Below are 22556 nucleotides of genomic sequence, written 5' to 3' on the forward strand. Positions count from 1 at the left end.
TGGCTCCATGGGGCCTGGCCTACGTTCCCACTCTCCGGCCCCTCGGTTCTGCTCAGAGGTGGCCTCCAGGAGCAGGGAGAGACGTGCACACATGTGTGATCGGGGGGACGCACACAGCCGGGCTCTCATATGTTCACACGTGAACACGCACACTCCGGCACATGGGTACAGCTATATATGGCGATCGTATTCGTTCGGTGAAGGGGCAGTTTGGGAGGGATGTATGTGGTGGGTGGCGGTGTCCTTGAGGGCTGGGATCGTGTCTACCGGCCAACTCTACTGCACTCTCCCAAGCGCTCAGTACAGTGTCCCGCACGCAGTAAGAACTTACTAAATACCATTGATTGATGGGTTGGGAGGGACTGCTCGTTTCTCAGTCACTGTCTGCCTGTCCTTCTCGCTCTGGTTCGGCCTCCGGGATGGAGAGGGGAGGCGGGGGAGGGCGGGGTAGGATCACCGGGGCTGCCATGTTCGTGAACCGTCCCCCTCCCCCTTCCCCCCCAATCCCAGCTTTCCCCTCCTCCTGCCCCTCCCCCTCGCACCCCCTCCCACCTCCCCACCCCCTGGCTCCCCGAGCCCGAGATCCGCTGCTGACGCTGTGCCCCTTCCGTGTCTTTTCCGCCCCCAGAGTTCCCCTACACCCCGTCTCCAACCGAACATGGGAAGCGAGCGGTGCCCGGGTTCCCGACGGCCATCGTAGGGGGCGCGGTGGGGGGCGTCCTGCTGGTCCTGGCCGTGGCGGGCGTCCTCTTCGCCGTCTTCCGCCGCCGCCGTCACACCTTCAAGGGCGACTACAGCACCAAGAAGCACGTGTACGGAAACGGCTACAGCAAGGCGGGCATCGCGCAGCACCACCCGCCCGCTGCCCAGAACCTGCAGTATCCCGAAGACTCGGATGACGACAAGAAGCCCGGCCAGCTGGGTGGCAGCAGCTATGAGGAGGAAGAAGAGGAGGAGGAGGAGGTGGGGGGAGGCAGTGGGGGGAAGGGCGGCGCTGGCGGGGGGCTGCACCCCAAACTCGACGACGACGCCAAGAGGCCCTACTTCACCGTGGACGAGGCGGACGGACGCCCGGACGGCTACGGGAACCGGACTCTTGGCTACCAGTACGACCCGGAGCAGCTGGACATGGCCGAGAACATGGTGTCTCAGAATGACGGGTCTTTTATTTCCAAAAAAGAGTGGTACGTGTAGCCCCCCACCACCAGCCCACCCCCGCCTCCTAGGGCGGGCCGTCTCCTTCTCCCGCACGCACTCCCCCACCCCCTGACCCCCCCACCCCTGACCTCACTCCACCAGAGACCCTCTGGGACCCTCTCGGGGGCGGGGAGAGAGGAGGGAGAGAGATGAGCCAGGCGCCTTGCTTTCTTTTTGACCTCCTTTCCCCGGTGACTCTGTTACTCCCCCTCCTCCCCCACCGTGATGTTGTGTTCAATTGTGACTTTGGTGTTCACTTTGCTTTTTGACTACTGCCCACCCCTTGTATCCCGGAGCCCATCCGTGTCTTTCTGTGCCCTTCTCCCCGGGAGCGGGGGGAGCGGCCCAGCCCCCTCTCCACACCCCAAAGGCCCCGAACACTGGAATTTGTTTGTTTGTTGTCTAATTTCCGCGGGGGTGAGTTTCCCTCCCTCTTCCTCCCCTCCACGAAGCAGCCAGGGGGTCACCACAGTTCTGGGGGAGGGGGCGAAGTCAGAGGGGCAAGAGAGGAGAAACAGGAATGGGAAAACTGGGAGGTTTAGTAGGGGTCCGATAGAAAGAAGAGACAGTCGCCCCGGGGTTAAGTGGTTTACTCCGGCTCCCTTTCTTTGCCTCAGTTTCCCCGGGGGTTGGGGAGGAGCCTAGCAGGAGACTGAGACATATAGACAGACATATGCCTGCACTGGAGCCCCAGATCCCTACCCTGCCTGGCCCAAGAGGTGACCCTGGGTCTGCCCCAGATCCTCCCCCACCCCAAGGTCTAGTAGACCCGGGGGGTAGAGGACTAGATGCTCCCACCCCTCCTTTTGGGGCCCAGCGCCTCGAGCACTGAAGCTGCTTGACCTTATCTTCAAAGCCCCCTCTCCCCACTACCTCCTAGCCCACTGTTTCTGTGGTTGGGGATTGGGAGGGGAGGGAGATGGAGACCTGGGAGAGTAGCCCAGGGACCAGCCAGGGTACATGGCGGGGGGGTGCTTGCCCAGCGCCCCGCATCCCTACCCCTCAAAGGGATCCCAAGGCGGGATCCAATCTCTCTAAGGGCGAGGGAGGAGGAGACGGCCAGGACTGCTGGAAGCCCGGGGAGATGGAGGAGAAGGGGCAGTTCCTCCCCGGAGGAGGAAGGAGAACAACTAACCCTGCCCCTGACCCCTGACACATGACTCTTGGAGATAGCCACAGTTGGGGCAGGTTGGCCTTGGCCGAGCACCTTCAAGTCCCAGGCCAAGGCTGAGGCATGTGATGTGTAGCTGGTGGGATCCTCTGGTCCCCAGGGTGGATTCGGGTGAACCAGTCCACCCATTGGTCAAGGTAGAGGGTCTCCTGCCCCCTCCTCTGCCAAAGGGACTCACCTCCCCCTTCCCACACCTGGCTGTTTCCGTAACAGGGGTAGGGTAGGAACAGGTGCGATCCGTCGGGGCAACCCGCCTCTCCCTGGCTGCCGCTCTGGATCTCTTTCTAGGGTGGGTGGGGGGTGGGATGGCTGGGAGGCACAGGACACCGGGCTTCCTCCGGTGAAAGCACGGGCTCCTGCCCCTGCTTCCCCAGACACCCGCTCCCAAATGCTGCTACTTTCCAAGAAAAAGCCCCAATCCCCAAAGTTCCTTTCGTCCCCCCAACGATCTCTCATCAATGAGAGGCTGGAGTCAGTGCCCGGGCCGTGACGGATCCACGCCCTCCCTTTGCTCGTCCCCTCCCCCCACTCTCCGTGGCCCAGTAGCCATGTAGCAGACACCTGAAGCCACGCTGGCCCGGGGCTGGCTCCCCCCGGGAAAAGGCCCATGACCGTGGGGGATAGAGTTGGAGGGCCGGACGGGTGGAGAGAGGGGAGAAGTGAAGCCCAGGTTGGACGAGAAGGCCGCCGTCCCACCCCACCGCCCAGTGGGATTGACGGTTCCCCGCTCTCCCAGCCTCAAAGCCTCGGCGGAGGCTCCTTGGCCCCCAGGGAGATGGCTGGTCCCCCCCACAAATTATCGAGTCGACTCTGAAATCACCCCCGCCACCCCCATGAACTCTGCCAAAGCCTGGCGGCCCCCTCCCAATCCCCCCGCCCCCCACTCTCCCCCGGAGCCAAGCACACACAGCAGAGCACAAGTCCCGTCCCAGGCTCTGACCCCTCTCCCCCACCCACCCCAACCCGACATCTGTGTCTCGCCCTCGCCCTCCCCCAGGCTGGAGAATCCCGGGTGACCCAGTGGAGCTTCCCAGGCAGCAGAGAAAGCAGGCGGGGGGCAGTGACAGACGGGACATGGCAGTTAGAAAAGCGACAGCCCCTTTGGTCTTGGGCAGGGGTCGCCATCCTTTCCAGGCCTCGGAACCAGGGAGGAGGAGGCCGCCTACCAGCTGGGGCCGATACAAGTTTGGGGGGAGATGGGCATCCCAGGCAGCCACACCCCTCGCCATCCCAACCCGCCTGCCGCATATAGGGAAGCCCCCAGCCCCCAACCATCACTGCTGCTGCTGCTGCCGCCGTTCCTGCTGCAAATTAAATCGATTCGGGAGCCGTTTGCCTCGCAGACGGCCCAGCTGTTTCCCTGCCAGAATCCTCCCCACCCTGCCACTCTCCCAGCTTATTTTCCTTAATTACAGATTTTGATATCATGTTTATTCCGCCCTAAAAGCATCTGATCTCCCTTTTGTCCCAAACGATACCAGCACGGATGCAGCACGCGCACGCACACACACACACACACACACACACACACACACACACCCCACCACCACCCCCAGCGTCCTCGGCCCAAAGCAGCAGGCCTGGAACCTGCGCTTAGCCGAGATTGGAAGGCCCAGCAGGCGGCGAAGGAGGTGGCTCTGCCACACGCACTTTCCCGGGACCCCCAAGAGTCCGAAGCTCTACCTTTTAAGGGGACAGGGGCGGTGCTGCTAGGGGGGGGTGGGTCGAGCGAGGCAGGGCGACCCGGCATCCAGGCCCCAGCATCCCTTGCCTGCCACCTGGCGCAAGCCTGGCTTCCTCGGGGCCAGTGGTCTGGCGACGGGCACAAAGCCGGGGAGGCGGGCATGCTGGAAGATGGACTTTGAAAGCTGCATAGCAGGAAGGTGGCCTGAGTGATGGAAACACCCCCCACCCCAATCCCTCACCTCACCCCCAGCCCTGTCTTTCCCTGTCGGGGTCCTCCCCGGCCGTCCGGGTTCCGTGGCCGCCCTTTTCGGCATATCCATTAGGTGCATAATTTCCCAGGCCCTTTGGGCCTTTTGGGGTACAGACAGAGGGGGCCTCCCATCCTTCCAGTTCTTGGTTTTGGAGTCTCCCCACCCCCAGCTTCCAGCCCGGCTGCTGTATTTGATTGTCCTTGCTTTCCTGGCCGGGGGGGGTGGTGAGGAGACCCAGACACTGGGAAGAGGAATGTGACTGGGAAAGGGGAAGGTGGTGTGATTTTTTTTGTTAAAAAAAACAACAAAAGAAAAAAAAGCGGGATATTTCCCTCCCTCCCTCCCGATTGTACTTGGCCTTTATTTCTCCCCTTTGGTTTCTATGGAATGAATTGTGTTAGAAGGGTACACTCTGGTCAGAATGGGGAGGGTTGTGTCACACACCTCCCTCTCCCCCTTGTAAAAAAGAACCCTAAAAAAATGTACTTTTTTATAAATAAAGACTTTAAAACAAACACCAGGCTCCCTCCCACCTGCCTGTCAATCAATTAATCAATTGATCAATCAATGGTATTTATTGAGCACTTAGTGTGTGCAGAGAACTGTACTAAGCGCTTGTCTGGACAGTCTGTTCACTCTCCCCAGCGCCAAGCCTGGATGACAGCCAGGCCAGGGGGTGCCAGCTTCTGCAGCCACAGCCCTGCTGCTGCACCTCCGGAGACACAGGACCCCCTGCTGCCCCAACCCTCAGGCCTGGGGCTTCTGACAGAGTGAGGAGGGCAGTGGATACTGGGATGAACGGGCCCCAGCAATCCCCTTTGGCGAGTACCCTGTCCCTGAGCTTCCCCTTCTTGGTTCACCACGTCTGAAGAGACCCAACAGCTGGCCAGAGGCCTCAATCCAGCAGCCAAGGCCCCAGCAGCTGGGTCGCGGGGGACCAAGGAGGAGGGATGATCCATTCGGCAAACGAGAAGCAGGCAGGTCTGGGCCTGGGGAAAGTGGGGCAGCTCGGCTCTGCCCCAGCTCAGGGCCCCTGCCGCCTCTGCCCATCCTGGTTGGTGAAGAGGTTTGCGGGTGAGAACCTGGAGCCTCGCACCGCTTCCGATCTGGAGGACCGGCCCAGTGTCAGCACCCAACTAAGCTATCCGGATGGGTGAGAGACACAGATGTCAGCTCTCTGGGCCTTAGCAAGGAAGAGGGTAAGAGCCCGATGCCCCAGCTGGGTATAATAATTATAATTGTGGTATTTTTTATGGTATTTGTTGTATGCTTTCTGTATGCCAGGCACTGTACTAAGTGTTGGGTTCGACACAAGCTAATCACGTTGGATACAATCTATGTCCCACGTGGGACTCACATTCTTAATCCCCATTTTACAGATGAGGTTCCTGTGAGCCCCATGGGGGACAAGCTCATTTCCTTGTAATAATAGTAATAATAATGTTGGTATTTGTTAAGCACTTACTATGTGCCGAGCACTGTTCTAAGCACTGGGGGAGACACAGGGTCATCAGATTGTCCCAGGTGAGGCTCACAGTCTTCATCCCCGTTTTCCAGATGAGGGAACTGAGACACAGAGAAGTGACTGGCCCACAATCACACCCCTGACAAGGGGCAGAGCTGGGATTTGAACCCATGACCTCTGACTCCCAAACCTGGGCTCTTTCCACTGAGCCATGCTGCTTCTCTTGCTTGCGTGCTCGCTGTGGGCAGGGTATGTCACTCTTTATTGTTGCACTGTATTTTCCCAAGCGCTTAGTACAGTGCTCTGCACACAGTGAGCGCTCGATAAATGCGACTGACTGACTGACTGACTGACTGACTGACTGACTGACTGACTGAATGAATGAATGCATGCATGCATGCATGCATGCATGCATGCAATGCTGACAGAGCGTGATTCCCGGTTAGCAACAGCCTGGATTGAGGCTTGGGATTTTGTTTTCTTTTGCAAGCTTTTTGTTTAAGCCTAGAGAAGCAGCGTGGCTCGGTGGAAAGAGCCCAGGCTTGAGAGTCAGAGGTCATGGGTTCGAATCCCAGCTCTGCCCCTTGTCAGCTGGGTTGACCGTGGGCAAGTCACTTCACTTCTCTGTGCCTCAGTTACCTCATCTGTAAAATAGGGATGAAGACTGTGAGCCTCATGTGGGACAACCTGATGACCCTGTGTCTCCCCCAGCGCTTAGAACAGTGCTCGGCACATAGTAAATGCTTAACAAATACCAACATTATTATTATTATTACAAGGTAATGAGGTTGTTCCCCGTGGGGCTCACAGTCTTCATCCCCATTTTCCAGATGAGGGAACTGAGGCCCAGAGAAGTGACGTGTAGAGAAGTTAAGTGACTTGCCCAAAGTCACACAGCAGACAAGTGGAGTCAATATTAGAACCCAGGTCCTGCAGACTCCCAGGACCTGCTCTACCCACTAGACCATGCTGCTTCTCAATATGTTGAGATCTTATTATGTGCCAGACCCACTACTAAGCATTGGGTTAGATAGAAAATAATCAGATCAGACACAGTCCCTGTGTCATATTGGCCTTTACAGTCTAAGAGGGAAGGAGAATAAGGTATTTTGGTTAATGCTTACTGTGTGCCAGGCACTATACTAAGCACTGGGATAGATACAAGCTAACCAGGTTGGGCACAGTCCCTGTCCCACATGGGGCTCACAATCTTAATTGCCATTTTACAGATGAGGAAACTGAGGTCCAGAAAAGGTAAGGAACTTGCCCTTTGGAGCCAGGGCTGGGGAGGTAGCTGGCAGAACACATGCCACCACTCTGATGTTGAGAAGCACCCAGGCGGGTACGACTGGGGTAATGCCAGGAACAAGTGCAATATTTCTGGAGGGTGTGAGCTGAGGGAGGGGACGTTTGGCAAGAGTATAGCTCGGGGCAGGGCTACCCTATCTGGCTCTTTGCAGGAACCAATTGGCTCAAAGCTGAGATTGCTTCCTGGCATGTCCCCCGGGAGTGTTTGTTCCATCCCTCCTCCCCAGTCCCTCCACCACCAGCTCCCTCCTCCAGGGGCCTCTTCAGAGGATGAGAAGCATTGTGGTCTGGAGAATCTGGGTCTGGGTTCTAATGTCGCTCCGCTATCTGCTGGGTGACCTAGGGCAAGTCACTTCACTTCTCTGTGCCTCAGTTACCTCATCTGTAAAATGGCAATTAAGACTGTGAGCCCCATGTGGGACAGGGACTGTGCCCAACCTGGTTAGCTTGTATCTACCCCAGTGCTTAGTATAGTGCCTGGCACACAGAAAGAATTAACCAAAACTATAAAATAAAAAAAAAGCAAGAGGATAGGCAGGAGGCAGACCATTGCATTGCAGAGGTTCTAGAGCAGGGAGCTGGCCTCGCGCCCTCATGGGGTTCTAAGGGAATCACGAAGACACGAGTTCTAGAGCAGGGCTTGTGAGTTCTAGAGTGATGTCCGCCTTCTTGATTTCCGAGCCATCTAGATCCAGAACTGTTCTCGGGGATCTGAATGGAGGTTTCAGGATGTGAAGCTGTTCTCGAGGTGCTGAAGAACAGAGCTTTCCTTCAGGCTGCTTGGGGTTGAGAGGGAATCAATCTGTCATATTTATTGAGCACTTGCTGTGTGCAGAGAGTTATACTAAGCTCTTGGGAGAGTGCAATAAAACAGAGTTGATAGATACGTTCTCTGGCACAACGAGCTTACAGTCTAGAGGGGGAAGAGTTGACTCTTCTCCAGTTCACAGAGTGGAAAAAGTAAGATTCAGAGATGGGGAGAAACTTGGTCAGAGACAGCCAACAGTGTTGACACTATTCCTTGAGTGAAAGGAGAGGCCATCAGAGACTAAGATGAGAAAGACAGGGCGGGGACTTGGAGTCTGAAGAAGTAGTGCAAATCCTGAGCAGATGGGGACCACACCTTCATTTGGATGCCCTGCTAAATTTGTGGTGTGTTTTTTTTTAAATATTTCTCAAGTGCCTCCTATGTCCCGAGCACTGTACTAAGCACTGGGTAGATACAAGCTAATCAGGTTTCACACATTCCATGTTCCACATGGGACTGATGGTCTTAATCCCCATTTTACAGATGAGGTCACTGAGGCACAGAGAAGTGATGTGACTTGCCCAAGGTCACACAGTAAACACATGGCAGAGTCGGGATTAGGGCCCAGATCCTTCTAACTCCCAGTCCCGTTCTCTCTCCACTAGGTCATCCTACTTCCCTTTTTTCTGTGTTCTTCTACTATGTCTTGATGGTCTTTGAGCATAGGAGTCTAGCACAATGACCCAGCTGAAAATATTAATAATAAGGACGTTTGTTAAGCACTGACTGTGCCAAGCATTGTAGTAGTTACAAGATTATCAAGTCAGGCACAGTCCCCATCCCTCTTGAAGCTCACAATTGAAGTAAGAGGAAGAACAAATATTTAACCTCCATTTTACAGATGAGGATACAGGCCCCCAGAGAAGTTAAGTGACTTGCCCGAAGTCACCCAGCAGGCAAGTGGTAGAGACCGGGGATTAGAACTCATATCTAATTTCCAAGCCTGGGCTCTTTCCACTAGACCATGCTAGTTCAGTGCTAGTTCATCCAGCGCTCTGCTTCTCCCACCTCTTAGCCCGGGGGGCTCTCCAATTCCAGTATCCTTCCTAATAATAATAATGTTGGTATTTGTTAAGCGCTTACTATGTGCCAAGCACTGTTCTAAGCGCTGGGATAGACATAGGGGAATCAGGTTGTCCCACGTGGGGCTCACAGTCTTAATCCCCATTTTACAGATGAGGGAACTGAGGCACAGAGAAGTTAAGTGACTTGCCCACAGTCACACAGCCGACAAGTGGCAGAGCTGGGATTCGAACTCATGAACCCTGACTCCAAAGCCCATGCTCTTTCCACTGAGCCACGCTGCTTCTCCTCCTACTCCATGCCCCTCTCCCCTCCCCACTTCCAGTCACCACGGTGCATCTGCCAGCAGCTTCACACCTGTCAATCTGCATCCTCAGGGTGAGGAGAAGGGAAGGGGGGTGAAGTACTGAAGGGAACTTTGTGTTTCCCCCAGTCTTTCAGACCCCAAGGAAATCCCTGTTCACAGCCCAGTCAGCGTCAGCCTCTCCCAGCCGCCCCCGCCCTAAGCCCTCAGGAGATGCCCCTTTCTCCCTCAGAGCCTTGTTCTGCCTGCCCTCCGCCTGCTCCCTGTCATTTCCCCTTCCTCTTCTACTCCCAACATCTGGTAACCATCTCTCTGTCTGGAATGCAGCACAAATCGCACCCCCTCCCAACCCCGGCAGATAGTTTCTCCTTTCTCAGACATCTACACTACCATCTGGGCTGCGCCACTGGGGCGGGAGGGATGGGAGGGGGATCAAGTGCCAAATTACCAATGGGGTGCTGCTGCCTTCAATCAGGTCTCCTTCTTGCCCGGTGTGAGAATGAGGATGATGATAATGGTATTTGTTAAGCATTTGTAAGCACCATTCTAAGCACTGGAGTAGACATAAACTAATCAGATTGAATGCAGTCCCTGTCCCACATGGGGCTCACAGTCTTAATCCCCATTTTACAGATGGGGGAACTGAGGCATAGAGAAGTGAAATGACTTGCCCGAGGTCACACAGCAGACCAGTGGCAGAGCTGAGATTAGAACCCAGATCCTTCTAACTCCCAGGCCCGTGTTCTATCCACTAGGTCACACTGCTTCTAGCCTCTGGCTCCTCCAGGCCTAGTTGCCGGTAGAGGGAGGAGGGACCGGAGGAGACAATAAGCAGCTGGAGAGGCTCAACCTATCTACACCAACTCCACCCCTTGCCCACCTGCCCCCTCTGCGGGTGGGGAAAGAGATTCCTTGCCCTATAGAGCAAAGGCACCACGGGTGTGTTTGGATGTTTCCCAAGCATGCTAATAAAAGGAGAGATGCTCATCGAGCGGTCACTTTCTGGAGTTTCTTGGCTGTCCGGTTAAGTTAATTTTTAATTTGCACAGGCTCTGGATGTTTAATTACATTATTAATACATCAGAGGGGAGGGGTGGGCGGAACTTTCTAATTGGCATTTAACTGGATCGTTCTGGCACATTAGCCAATGCTTATCGTGCTGTGGGGGAGATTGGTTCATTAGTCCCAGCCAGCAGGCTCCCCGACAGTGCCCCCCACCTCTAGCGAGGTCCTTCAAGCCAATCTGTGGCCACCCCTCCCCAGGCCCTGGCCTGAGCCTTCCGGCCAATTGGTCCTGAGGCATTTGGAGACCGGTTTGGAAGGCTCGTGGCCTGGTGATGATGATGATGATGATGGCATTTGTTAAGCGCTGACTGTGTTCTAAGGGCTAGGGTAGATACAAGGTAATCAGGTTGTCCCACGTGGGGCTCACAGCCTTAATCCGCATTTTACAGATGAGGTAACTGAGGCACAGAGAAGTAAAGTGACTTGCCTAAAATCACACAGCTGATAAGTGGCAGACCTGGGATTCGAACCCACAGTCTCTGACTCCCAAGCCCATGCTCTTTCCACTAAACCACACTGCTCCTCTAACTTTCAAGGCTGTGAGCCCTTATGTGGAACGGGGACTGTGTCCCAACTGATTATCTTGTATCTACCCAGTGTTTAGAACAGTGTCTGACACAAAGTAAGCACTTAACAAAAGAGAAACAGCATGGCCTAGTGGCAAGAGCATGAGCTCGGGAGTCAGAGGTTGTGGGATCTAATCCCAGGTCTCCCACTTGTCTGTCATGTGACCTTGGGCAAGTCACTTCACTTCTCTGAGCCTCAGTTCCCTCATCTGTAAAATGGGGATTAAGACTGCGAGCCCTACGTGGGACAACGCGATGACCTTGTATCCACCCCACCACTTAGATCTGTGCTTGGCACATTGTTAACGCTTAACATACCATCATTAGTATTATTATTAACAACCCCATAAAAACAAAAACAGCAGGCCTAGAGGAGTTTCGTGGCCCAGATAAGCGACCCTCTCGAAATGCTCGTGGGAATCTCCCACTTTCTAGAGGTGTGTGGGAGGAGGAACCAAAATTCATTAGTTCATTCATTCATTCAATCAATCGTATTTATTGAGCACAGGGCATGTGACTGTTTAAGCACTTAGTACAGTGCTCTGCACACAGTAAGTGCCCAATATATATGAATGAATTAATTAATTAATTAATAGTGCCTTGAGCCCAGTTCGGGAGCTCTTCCTGAACAAGATGAAAACAAACCTGGTGAAAGGGAGGGAAAATGGGTCCTAAGGGTTCAGCTTAATGGAGTTGGAGCTATTCAATCTGGAGAAGAGAAGGCTCGGGCTGGAGGCCACACCCAATCACCACCTTCAAGTCTATAAAGGGGTCATTCTCACAGAGCGCCAACCAAAAAGATGTGGCTTAAATTGCAGTAGGAGGGCTTATGGTTGGACGTGAGGAAGAACTTCCCGACTATGGAAAGTGAACACTGGAACCTATGGCAGAGGGGGTGTGAGGGTCCCTTTTCCAGGGATCTTCAAGAAACAGACCCCTGTCCATCCTGGTTAAGCTAGTCATTCACCTACCTGGAGGCAGGGGGCTGGACCAGATGACCTATCAGGGTTCCTCCCAGATCAGGCATTCTGGAATTCTGCAGCAAAAGTAGATGCCCAGCCACTCTTAGGTGTTTATGGATCAGTGATCTGGGAGCTTGGGGCCTAGCCTTGCTGCAACAGCCAACAAGCAATAGTCTGATCTAGTGGAAAGATCAGGGGCTAGGGAGTGAGAGGACCTGGGTTCTAATCCCGGTTTTGCCACTTGTCTGTTATGTGACCTTGGGCACGTGACTTCTCTTTTCCGTGCTTCAGTTTTCTCATCTGTATAATGGGGATTCAATGCCTGTTCTCCCTCCTACACAGACTGTGAGCCCCATGTGGAATAGGAATTGTATTCAACCCGATTAACTCATGTATACCCCAAGGCTGAGAATGATGCCTTGGTACATAGTAAGTGTTTAACAATATAATAACGATAATAATAATAATAAGGGGCAGCTCCCTGCTGCTCTGTCCCTCTCCATCTCCAAACCTCTGAGGACCCTGTAGGCCTCTGGCTAGACATTGGACAAGCCATTTAACTTCACTGTGATTCAGCTCCCTCATTTGTAACATGGGAATAAAGACTGTGAGCTCCATCTGGGACATGGAATGGATCCAAACTGGATAGCTTGTATTTGCTCCAGCGCTTAGTTCGGTGCCTGGCACATAGTAAGCGCTTAACAAATGCTATAATAAAAGCCCCTTAATGCTCTATCTGGAACCTAAATGTGACCCTTGCATAGGGCTCTCAGAGGTGGAAGGAGGGGTGGGAGGGGCAGAGCAGGCTGCCTTTATCTGACTATTCCTCGCAAATCAGAATAGTTAGGGTCCATTGCTTCACCGCACCCCCTCCACCCACCCCCCACCTCCACAGCCTCTCACACCCTTCATGCCCCACATGAAGGCCACCACCTCTGACAGCCTTCGCTGGGTCTCTTCTCCTCGCTGATTCTCCCCCGTGCTGACTCCGCCATTACCCATCCCCACCACCAGCTCATCTGCTTCGTGACGGTGTCCCATAACCAGAGTGGATTGTTTTTGTGTCAGTCCTGCCTCCCAGATGAGGCGGAGGACTGGGCCTTGTGGTCCATATTTGTGACTTAATATGGACCCCAGGTGCCCGGTCCTAAGCACTTGGTCAGGTTTGGCAGCCTGAGGCAGTCTACAGCAGGCCCTAGGTTTTGCAAGGCACTGCCAGGCAAAGAGCAGAGAACAAGCCTCTCTTCCTGTGGGCATCGGGCTGGCCAGCCAACCCAAGCAGATAACTGACTGTGCCCAAGGTAGGAGTGGGGGAAAGGCATTGCATAGGTCTGGGAACAGCAGGGAGCCTCTGGCCTAGATGCTCGGCGGTGATGGGGGTGAGTATGGTGGCAAGCAGGAGGCAGAGGAGGTGGGTGAAGGGGAGAGGCCATGGTGACCTAATGCAAAGAGCCAGGGTCTGGGGCATGTGACCTTGGTGATGTGACTCATCACTTAATAATAGTAACTATGGTATTTGTTAAATACTATGTGCCAGGCACAGTACTAAGCGCTGAGGTGGATACAAGCAAATCAGGTAGGACATAGTCTCTGTCCCACGAGGGGCTCAGTCTCAATCCCCATTTCACAGATGAGGTAACTGAGGCACAGAGAAGTAAAGTGAGCCCAAGCTCACACAGCAGACAAGCGGCGGAGCTGGGATTAGAACCCATAACCTTCTGACTCCCAGGTCCGTGCTCGATCCATTATGCCACGCTGCTTCTGGCCCTCAGTGTCCTCATCTTTAAAATAGGGATGATGCCTGCTCCTCCCTGCATCCCATGTTGTTGTGAGATCAAAGTGAAGTACACTATCCCAATTAATTATTATTAATGGCAATAATAGGAGTAGCGGTATTAATGGTAGCATTACTTAAGAAGGGTGTGGATGTAGCCAGACAGGTATGCGGTGGGAAAGACGGGAATCAGAGGAGGAAAGCTGAATAGCAGAGGCTAACAAGACCATGAAGATCAGTGTATAATACAGATAAATTGTGTCTGAGGCATATGGGATTAATGGCTTGTCTTCCTTCATCCTCTACCACCCAGCCCCAGGTTTGGAGGGGCTGGGTCAGGTCTGGGTCAGGCCCAGTCAGGCTATGATTGCTGAGCCCCAGTCCCCAGTCCCCACCCCCGGCCCTGCCACCCTTGATTGAGGGGGGAGGAGGTGCTGGCCCCCCAGGACCACCCCCAGCTCAGTCCAGTGCCCCCTGCCCCCGAGGAATGGGCGTGAAATCCCTAATGCCAACCACCTGGGCACGCCAGAAGGGCTGCTGAAGACAAAGAGGAGGAGGAGATGAAGGAGGAGAAGGGGGTGGGGACAAAAAGGAAGAGGAGAGGAGGAGGAGGACGGGGACGAGAAAGAAGGGAGGAGAGGAGGAGGAGTGGAGAAGGGGTGTCAGTCTAGGACACTGGAACTGAGAGATCAGGTACAGTGTACAGAGAATGGCTGCCCCATGGATGTGCTAGTGACTCCTGCCCCACTCCAAGTTTCTTTAGGGCCCTAATAATAATGATGATGATGATAATGGTTGTGGCATTTGTTTAGCACCTACTAGGAGCCAAACACTGTGCTAAAGCATTGAGATTAGATACATTACAATCAGAAGACACAGAGTCCTTGTTCTACATGGGGCTGCTAGTCTAAGGGGGAGACAGGCCCTCAAACCTCTCTCCTCAGGGCCCCATACCTGTCCCCAGGCAAACCCCCCAATTCCCCCTTAGACATTTCCTATAGGGCAAATGCAATCTTATCTGATACCCCCAAACATTACCCCAGAAGGGGCTGGGAAACCCAGGATGTGGGGTGGGAAGGAGCACATTCTGCCTTCAGTCCACATCCCTGGGGTGGGAGCAGTAAGGGTCAGGAGGTCCTCACGTCCCGTGTCGGCAGGATAATAATAATTGCAGTATCGGGGTCTTTGGATCCAACCCCCTGCCTCTGAGCAGGCCTGCATCTCCCCACAACCCAAGTGAGCTGCAGTGAGAAACCGCAGGTAAACAATTGCTTCGTTCCTAAATCAAAATGAGCGACATGGACCTGATTGGTTTATGCAAATCTCCCCGCCTTCAGCTGGGGGTTGGAGAAGGAGCTAAATGAGATGCTGGTAACGTAAATTCGGCAAGTTGGAAAATTGCATTCCCTGATGTTTATTGCAAACTGTAATTTAGAATTCCTACTCAGGTGCTTGCTTTTTTTTCTTTCTTTCCTTTTTAATATTACTTGGTTCTGCAGATTATTTTTTTCTGCTCTGGTGATCTCTCTGAGCATACTCTGAAGGTCAAAGGACAGCGAAGGAGCTCAGATGAAGTCAGGCGGGGGATTTGGGGCCTATAAACATCACTCAGCAGCTGGGTCCACCCACTCCATCTTTTCTGATCTCTCTCTTTTTGAGGCTCAGAGAGGTTAAATGACTTGGCTCAGAGCACAGCACAGAAGGCCAGATCAGGATTAGAACATGTGTACCCAGTCAGTTCTTTGATGCTGATTGGACCGTTTCCTTTCCGGCTGGTAAGGAAGCACCCAGATTAGTCCAGTCAGTTCCTAGAAACGACGCCTCTACGCTTCTTGATTCCCTGCTCTGCAGGCTTTAGGGTTTCTAGTGCTGCACCCCCTCTCTAGTGCCCACAGGAGGAGAGTGCCCCATGTAGGGGACCAGGATGGAGAGCTGGCAGGTGAGGCTTGGTCGACCCAAGCCCCCCCCCCACTTTATCCTCTTCCTCTAGCCAGCGCTTCTCCCCAGCCCCCAGGTTTCCCACTTTGCACTGGAGAAAGGGCCAAGTCCCAATTAGTTCATTTGCAAGTTTAATTAGGTTGGAGAGATGAGAAAATTAAATCCTATTCCCACAGGTCGAGAAGGAAAAAAATTGTGGGGTGAGGGGGACCCAGGTGATTGTGGATAGGAAGGAGGGAGACTGGGGAAGGTTGTGGGGGAAAGAAAATGACTTGGGGAGGAGAAGAAGTGGGTAAAGAGAGACGGTAGGGAAGCGGGGGCAGGGCGGGGGGAAAGGGATTGGAGGAGGGAAAGGAGGGGAGAAAGCGGTTGGAGGAGGAGGGAGAAGGCGGAGAAGAGGTCGGTTAGGGAAGAAGAAAGAACGGAGAGCGATTGGAGGAACGGAAGAAGGGGGAAAAGCAGTTGGGGGTCGGGGAGAAGGGGGAAGAGCTCGGTAGGGGAGGAGAGGTGGGGAGAGAGAACGATCGAAGGAGGGGAGAAAGAGTGATGGGGGAGAGAGCGAGATTGGGGCGGGGGGGAAGAGAGCGACTGGGGGAGGGGGAGAAAGGGAAAGAGCCCGGTTTGGGAAGAAGGGGGAAGAGTCTGATTGAAGGAGGAGAAAGATGGGGGAAAGAGAGCGATTGGGGGAAGGGGAAAAGGGGAAAATCGTGTTTGAAAAGGAGGGGGGAGCGAGCCACTGAAGGAGGAGAAGGATGGGGGAGAGGCAGTGATTGAAGGAGGGAGAGAAGGGGAAGAGCGCAGTTGGAGAAGGAAGTGGGAGAGAGCAAATGAAGGAGAAGAAGGATGAGGGAGAAAGAGAACTATTAGAGGAGGAGGTAAAGAAAGCTACTAGGAGCAGGGGAGAAGGGAGAGGGGGGGAAAGAGGCTAAAAGGGCCACTGTCCCCCATGCCCAGCAGTCGCCTTCCTGAGAGGAGAGGAGACCAGATTAGAAGTGGTCTGTGGCTGAAACTGAAGGGACTGCGGGGAGGCTGGAGGCCTGGGATGTTATTCAATCATATTTATTGAGCACTTACTGTGTGCAGAGCACTGTACTAAGCTCTTGGAAAGTACAATTCAGCAACAAATAGAGACAATCCCTACCAAACAATGGGCTCACAGTCTAGTCGACCAGCCTAAGGATTCAAGGGGATTTGACGGGGGGTGAGAGGGAGAGCAGGCTGCTACCCTGCAGCATCACCTCATTCTGGTTTTCTCCCTGTCTCTGTCCCTTGTCTGTCTGTCCTCCGTCTCCCCGCCGCCCCCTGGATCTCCTCCTGTCTCGGCCTCTCTCCATGACTCCGTTTCCCCATCCACGGTCTCTCCCCTGGTCTTCTGTCTCTCGTCCTCGGTCTCTGGCCTCGGTTCAGACAAGCCCCAGGCGCAAGGTGCCCCCAGCGGGATGCTGGGCATATTAGGGGGCACGGTGATGGCCTCCCTCATCCTCGGAGCAGCAGTGGCTATCTTCCTGTGCTTCCGGAGGCAGCAGAGGCAGCAGAAGAGCCGCAAGGAGGTGGACAGGGCCCTGTGAGTCCCGTCTGCGGGGAGCTGCTGGGGCGGGGGGTCAGAGGGCACCCAAGGGGCCTAGAGGAGCGAAAACCCAAGAGATTCCCCCCCTCAATGTCCCCCCTCTACCCTCCTCCACCCAGGCAAGCCACACCACCCCCGCATCACCAGGCAAAGGCCCTGAAAGCATTTTGAATTTTCTGCCAATCGTGTTTATAGAGTGCTTGCTGCGTGCAGATCATTGTACTAAGCACTTGGGAAACTACAATCCAAAAATAAACAGTGATATTACCTGCCCACAGTGAGCTCGATCCCCACTTTACAGATGAGGTAACAGGCACAGAGCAGTGAAGTGACTTGCCCAGGGTTATACAGCAGACAAGTGGGGGAGCCGGGATTAGAACCCAAGACCTTCTGGCTCCCAAGCCTGTGCTCTATTCACTAGGTAGACCTGCTTCTCTTATTAATATGGATATTGGTCTAGAGCTTCGAATTCTTTAAGCATCCTGTGGAGGGGGTGGTGAGGGGGAAGAAAGGAAGGACTGGCCAGGACTTCAGAATTCTTTCCCTGGCCTGGAGTTGAGAAACAGTGTGGCCTAGTAGATAGAACATGGGCTTGGGAGTCAGGAGGACCTGTGTTCTAATCCCGGCTCTACCACTTGTCTGTTATCTGACCTTGGAGAAATCACTTTACTTCTCTGTGCCTCAGTTATCTCATCTGGAAAATGGGGATTAAGACCATGAGCCACATGTGAGACATGGACTGTGTCCAACCTGATTAGCTTGTATCTATCCCAGTGCTCAGTACAGTGCCTGGCACAGAGTAAGCCCTTAACAAATATTAAAGAATGCATTAAAGGGGAAAGGGGTCAGTATTCTGGGTTCAAATTCTGAGGACTGAAGCATCCCCTCCCTCCCTTCAGCTCAGACCTCCACCCCGGCCAAAATCCCACCCCACCCCTGGCCCGGAAGCAGGATGGAGAGTGCCAGCTGGCAACTGAAGAGATCCAGGTGAGCCCAATATGGGACAGAGGATACAGGAAGATGGGGGAGGAGGGATACAGGGTGCCTGGGGTGAGGGTTGGTGGGGGGAAGGGCAGCAGCAGAGAATGAAAAGGAGGCTGGAGTCCAGGCTTGAGGCCAAGCCCAGTGTGGGGCTCCCTCAGGGGTTTGAACTTGGGGGGGTGTGGGTAGGGTGGGACCCTGGCAGTGGGCAGGGGGACAGCACAGACCAGTTCCTCCCTCAGAAGTGGTCTTTCTACCCCTCCAGATTGTCCACCTGGAATCCCTGCAGCCCGAGGAGAAAGAGAAGCTGCAGCCCCCATACTATGACATGGCGGCTAGCGACTACGTCAGCAAGCAGGTGAGGAGTCTCCCTAGCTGGCTGGGTGGAGGGGTGACTCTCTGCCCTTCCCCCCGCCCCACTCAGAGCTCATCGGTGGTGGCGGGGGTGGGGGGGAGAGCAAAGTGAGGGAGGGGCAGAGGAGTTGCCACCTGCTTTGAGTGCCAATAAGGAAGGCCCTGGAGTTGACCACCAATCGGCCAACCCCTACAAAGAAGCAGCGTGGCCTAGTGTATAGGGCACGGGCACGGGAGTCGAAAGGACCTGAGTTCTAATCCCAACTCTGCCACTTGTCTGCTGTATGACCTTGGGCAAATTACTTAACTTCTCCCTACCTTAGTTCCCTCATCTGTAAAATGGGGATTAAGACTGTGAGCCACATGTGGGACGGGGACTGTATCCAACCTAATTACCTTGTATCTAAACAGTGCTTGACACATAGTAAACACTTCACAAACACCATTTCAAAAAAATTATTATTATTACTATCATTATTACAAATGAGATTCATCAACCCTGGGGCCTTCTTCTGGCCCCCAGGCTTGGAAGCTGCTCTCTGTCTCTGTCTAGAGACCTCAAGCAGGGGCTAGAGGAGGACACAGCTGGATCCCACAAATCTGTCTGGGGCTCCCACGACTCTAACCGACCCAACCACCCAAACCAGTCTGCTGCCTCTCCTGCCCAATCCAGCCCCAGGGGAGCCATCTGGATCTCTCCCTCTCATCCCACCTCACCTCGCACCCCACCTCTCGTGCACACTGCAACTCCTTGCCCTGCCCAAGCCCCAACACCCACCCCAGGCTGCAGGCAGGCCGCCAACAGCCCCTCCCCAGGTGGTGCTCCAGGCCCGCTCAGATGGCCTCCACTCCAGTTGAGTCCTGTTTTTTCAGTAGGCACCAGAGCCCTTGAGGCTGATATGTCTCCATGGGCGGGGCCCACCAGTTGCCAGCCTACCTGAGCCCACAGATAACATTCCCTTCTCCTCCCCGGCCCTGCAGGGTGGGTGGGCATTCATGCCCCTAGGTTGGCATTTCCAGATTCCCCAGGTGCCAGCCCCCTTGTCCCCTAGCTCTTTCCCTTCACAGAAGGTTTTGTTCTTTGGCACGGACATCTGGCCAGAGCCAGGCGGATGGATGGTTATCCCAAGCTCATTCCTAGAGGGAAGTAATGGAAATGAGTGTGAACTCACTTCTCCTGGATTTTCGACTTAGTATCCCAGTTCTGACCCTGAAGTGTGCACCACGGGCCTGACTGACAGCGTTATGTATTTCCTTAGCCCCTGAATGACAGGGACTATTTTCAATCTGGCTAGCCTGGATCTACCCCAGCACAGTGCTTGAAACATATAAAAAGCTTAACAAATGCCACTTATTATTGTTAATATTTATTAATAATATATCACATAATATAATAATATTCTCCTCTGTTCATCACTTTCACTCTCCCCCCTTCCCAAGCCCTTATCCCCCCTTCCTAAAGCAGTGTGGCTTAGTGGATAGAACACAGCCCTGTGAGTCAGAAGGACCTGAATTCTACTTCTTGCTCTGCCAACTGTCTGCTGTGTGACCTTGGGCAAGTCACTTCACTTTTCTGAGCCTCAGTTACCTCATCTGTGAAATGGGGATTAAATCCTCCTCCCTCCAATTTAGACTATGAGCCCCAGGTGAGACATGAACTATGTCCAACATGTTTAATTTATATCTACCCCAGCACTTTGTACAGTGCTTGGAGCATAGTAAGTGCTTAACAAATACCATTAAAAAAAAATAAGCCCAGCGGGAACCTGGGCCCAGGTTCTAGAGTCAACCCGACTGCCCCGTTTACATGGGGAGCACCACTGCTGGGTTCGAAGTAAAGCGAGTTGGACCCCACTGAAAATGAGGGTTAGTTGAAATCCAGCAGGTGCTCTTCTTGACCCTTACACACCACGAGGCCCAAACACGTGACTCAAAGGGAATTATTGGCCTGGTGCTGACCTATTACCCAGATGGGCTTAGCCCCCCATGCTTTGGCAGCGTCGACCCCCGGAGTCCCATTAGGGTCCCGCTCCGGGAAGGATTGGGAGCTGAGAGTCGCATCCTCGGGACCCCGAATAATGTCGTGCAGGACCAAGCTCTGCTGGGAGATGGGACGGGGAATCGCTTAGGCCCCAGCCAGGTTTAGGGCAGGGGGGAGAGGGAGCAGAGAGTGGAGAAGAAGAGGAGCGAGATGATGGCATGGGGCGAGGTGGAAAGACGTGGGAGAATCAGATGAGAAAAGAGCATAAAATCGAGCCAGCCGGGAGCATAAAAATCGCCGTGATTTAAGGAAGCAGCTGCAGGGGCTTGTAATCTCCACTAATGGTTTTGTAGTTCCTTCTGCCTGCACGGTGGGTGGGGGGCAGGGGCCCGCCCCTGGGAGGAGCCTATCCAGGCCTCCAAAAAGCAATCTGGTCTGAACTCCCATTTCCAGGTGGTTACACCCCTCACCCCAATCCCCAGGTGATTCCTTCTCCCCACCTGCAATAATCCCCATAGGGTTCTCCCACTAGCCCCCATTCTGTTCCCCAATTAGTTTTCTCCTCTCCCACAGTCCCGTTCCCAAGTGACTCCCCAGTCCTCCATCCTTGTCTCCAGGTGGCTCCACTCTCCTCATCCTGGTCCCCACATGGTTTCCCCCTAACGCCACCATCCCTGTTCCCCTTTGTTGTTTCCCCCTTCCCCACCGTTCCGGTCCCCAAGTGATTTCTCCCTCCCTCCATCCTAGTCCCAAGTGGTTCCCCTCCCTCTTTCATCCTGGTCGTTCTCTCCCCCCATTCGAGTTCCAAGTGGTTCCCCTCCTGCCTCCCCACATCCTGGTCCTTCCCTCCCCTCCATCCCAGTCCCAAGTGGTTCCCATCCCATCTCTGTCCTTCCCTCCTCACCTCCCAGGCCCAAGTGATTCTCTTCCCCTTTACATCCTGGCCCTTGCCTTCCCCAACTCCAGTCCCGACTGGTTCCCCTCCCCTCCACATCTCGGTCCCCAGCTGGTGTCTCCAATCCCCATCCCCAAGTGGTTTTCCCTCCCTCACACCATCCTAGTCTCCAGTTGGTTCCCCTATCCCTTTCTCCATCTTGGCACCTGGCTGCCCCTCCCTTCCCTCCTCTGTTTTCTTTTTCAGGCCCGGTCGAGCCTCCCAGCAAGCATCTTCCGCCCCCTCTCGCAGGGCCGTGTATGTGTCTTTGAGTCGGGGAACACGTGTGGGCGTGGGTGTACCCTGGAAGGGGACAACCCACGTGGGAGGTGGGGGGAGCGTGCAGGTCCGGACCTCCACCTGCATGACCAGGGCAGGGACTCCCGCCTCTCACTGGAAGCACATGGGAGCTGGGCGTAGGCAGGTTCCCAGACAGATACGTGGGCGCGAGCATAGGAAGGGGCAGGAGCGAGGTTGACTCCTGACGAGGGCTCCGTGCTTGCCACGAGAAATGTAATTCCGCAGAGCAATTACCCGTGCCCGGCGCCGATGATTTATCCCAAACACTTGGTCTTGTTGGCAACGCCGCTTGTATACAAGCCACGCTATTGATGTCGCCATCAATTCTCATTGCCAACCAGCGGCAAGACGGAGGGGCAGCCAGCGGGAGGGTGCACCTGGGACGCAGGGTGGACCGGAGCGGGCACCAGCTGGGCCCCCCGGGGACTCCACTGTCCCCCGGCAGAGGCCTTCAGGCTGGAGGATGAACCGGATGACCTCTGTGTGACCCGGGTTGCCCCGGGTTACCACAGTGCTGGAAGGGATGAGATCTTCAGAGGAGGCCCCAGCCAGACTTTACTGAACAAACAGACCCCAGCCTAACCCCTTCTGGAGGGTGCCCCCTGATCCTCTCTCCTGGCCCAGGGGCGCTGGGAGGTGACATCGGGGCTAGGGTCAAGGTTGAAATCTCTGCAGACTGGAGGGGACTCCGGGAATTCATCTAGTCTATTCCCCTGCCTCCAACCCCAAAAGCGCCATCCCCAAAAGAAAGTCGGGTTGAGTTGGCTTCTCCTGTTCCAACCTTCCCACCTCCCCAGGGCAGCTGGGGCCCCAGACTCCTGATTCCTCTACTTTTCCATCCTGGTCTGCCCAGTGGGCTGGGGCCCTCGTCTCCGTAGGGTTGGAGATACTGTGGGGAGGGGGTCTACAGGGAATTGCCCT

At 54.5% G+C, this 22556-nt stretch overlaps 1 protein-coding gene across 3 annotated transcripts in view; it reads left to right on the forward strand.

The window, feature by feature from the left end:
• Positions 1-22556, forward strand: part of NECTIN1 (nectin cell adhesion molecule 1) — a 92594-nt gene that overhangs the window by 57663 nt on the left and 12375 nt on the right. The window contains exons 6-9 of one of the 3 annotated variants that reach the window (XM_039913449.1): positions 16926-17082; positions 17985-18072; positions 18332-18424; positions 21543-21593. In XM_039913449.1, coding sequence (XP_039769383.1) covers positions 16926-17082; positions 17985-18072; positions 18332-18424; positions 21543-21593 — 389 coding nt within the window. Of the gene's footprint in view, positions 1-628; positions 4821-16925; positions 17083-17984; positions 18073-18331; positions 18425-21542; positions 21594-22556 lie in introns of those variants that run through there. The other 2 variants (XM_039913450.1, XM_029075160.2) reach the window with 2 other exon arrangements.

This window comes from Ornithorhynchus anatinus, chromosome 11, assembly GCF_004115215.2.
Source record: "Ornithorhynchus anatinus isolate Pmale09 chromosome 11, mOrnAna1.pri.v4, whole genome shotgun sequence".
NCBI lineage: Eukaryota > Metazoa > Chordata > Mammalia > Monotremata > Ornithorhynchidae > Ornithorhynchus > Ornithorhynchus anatinus.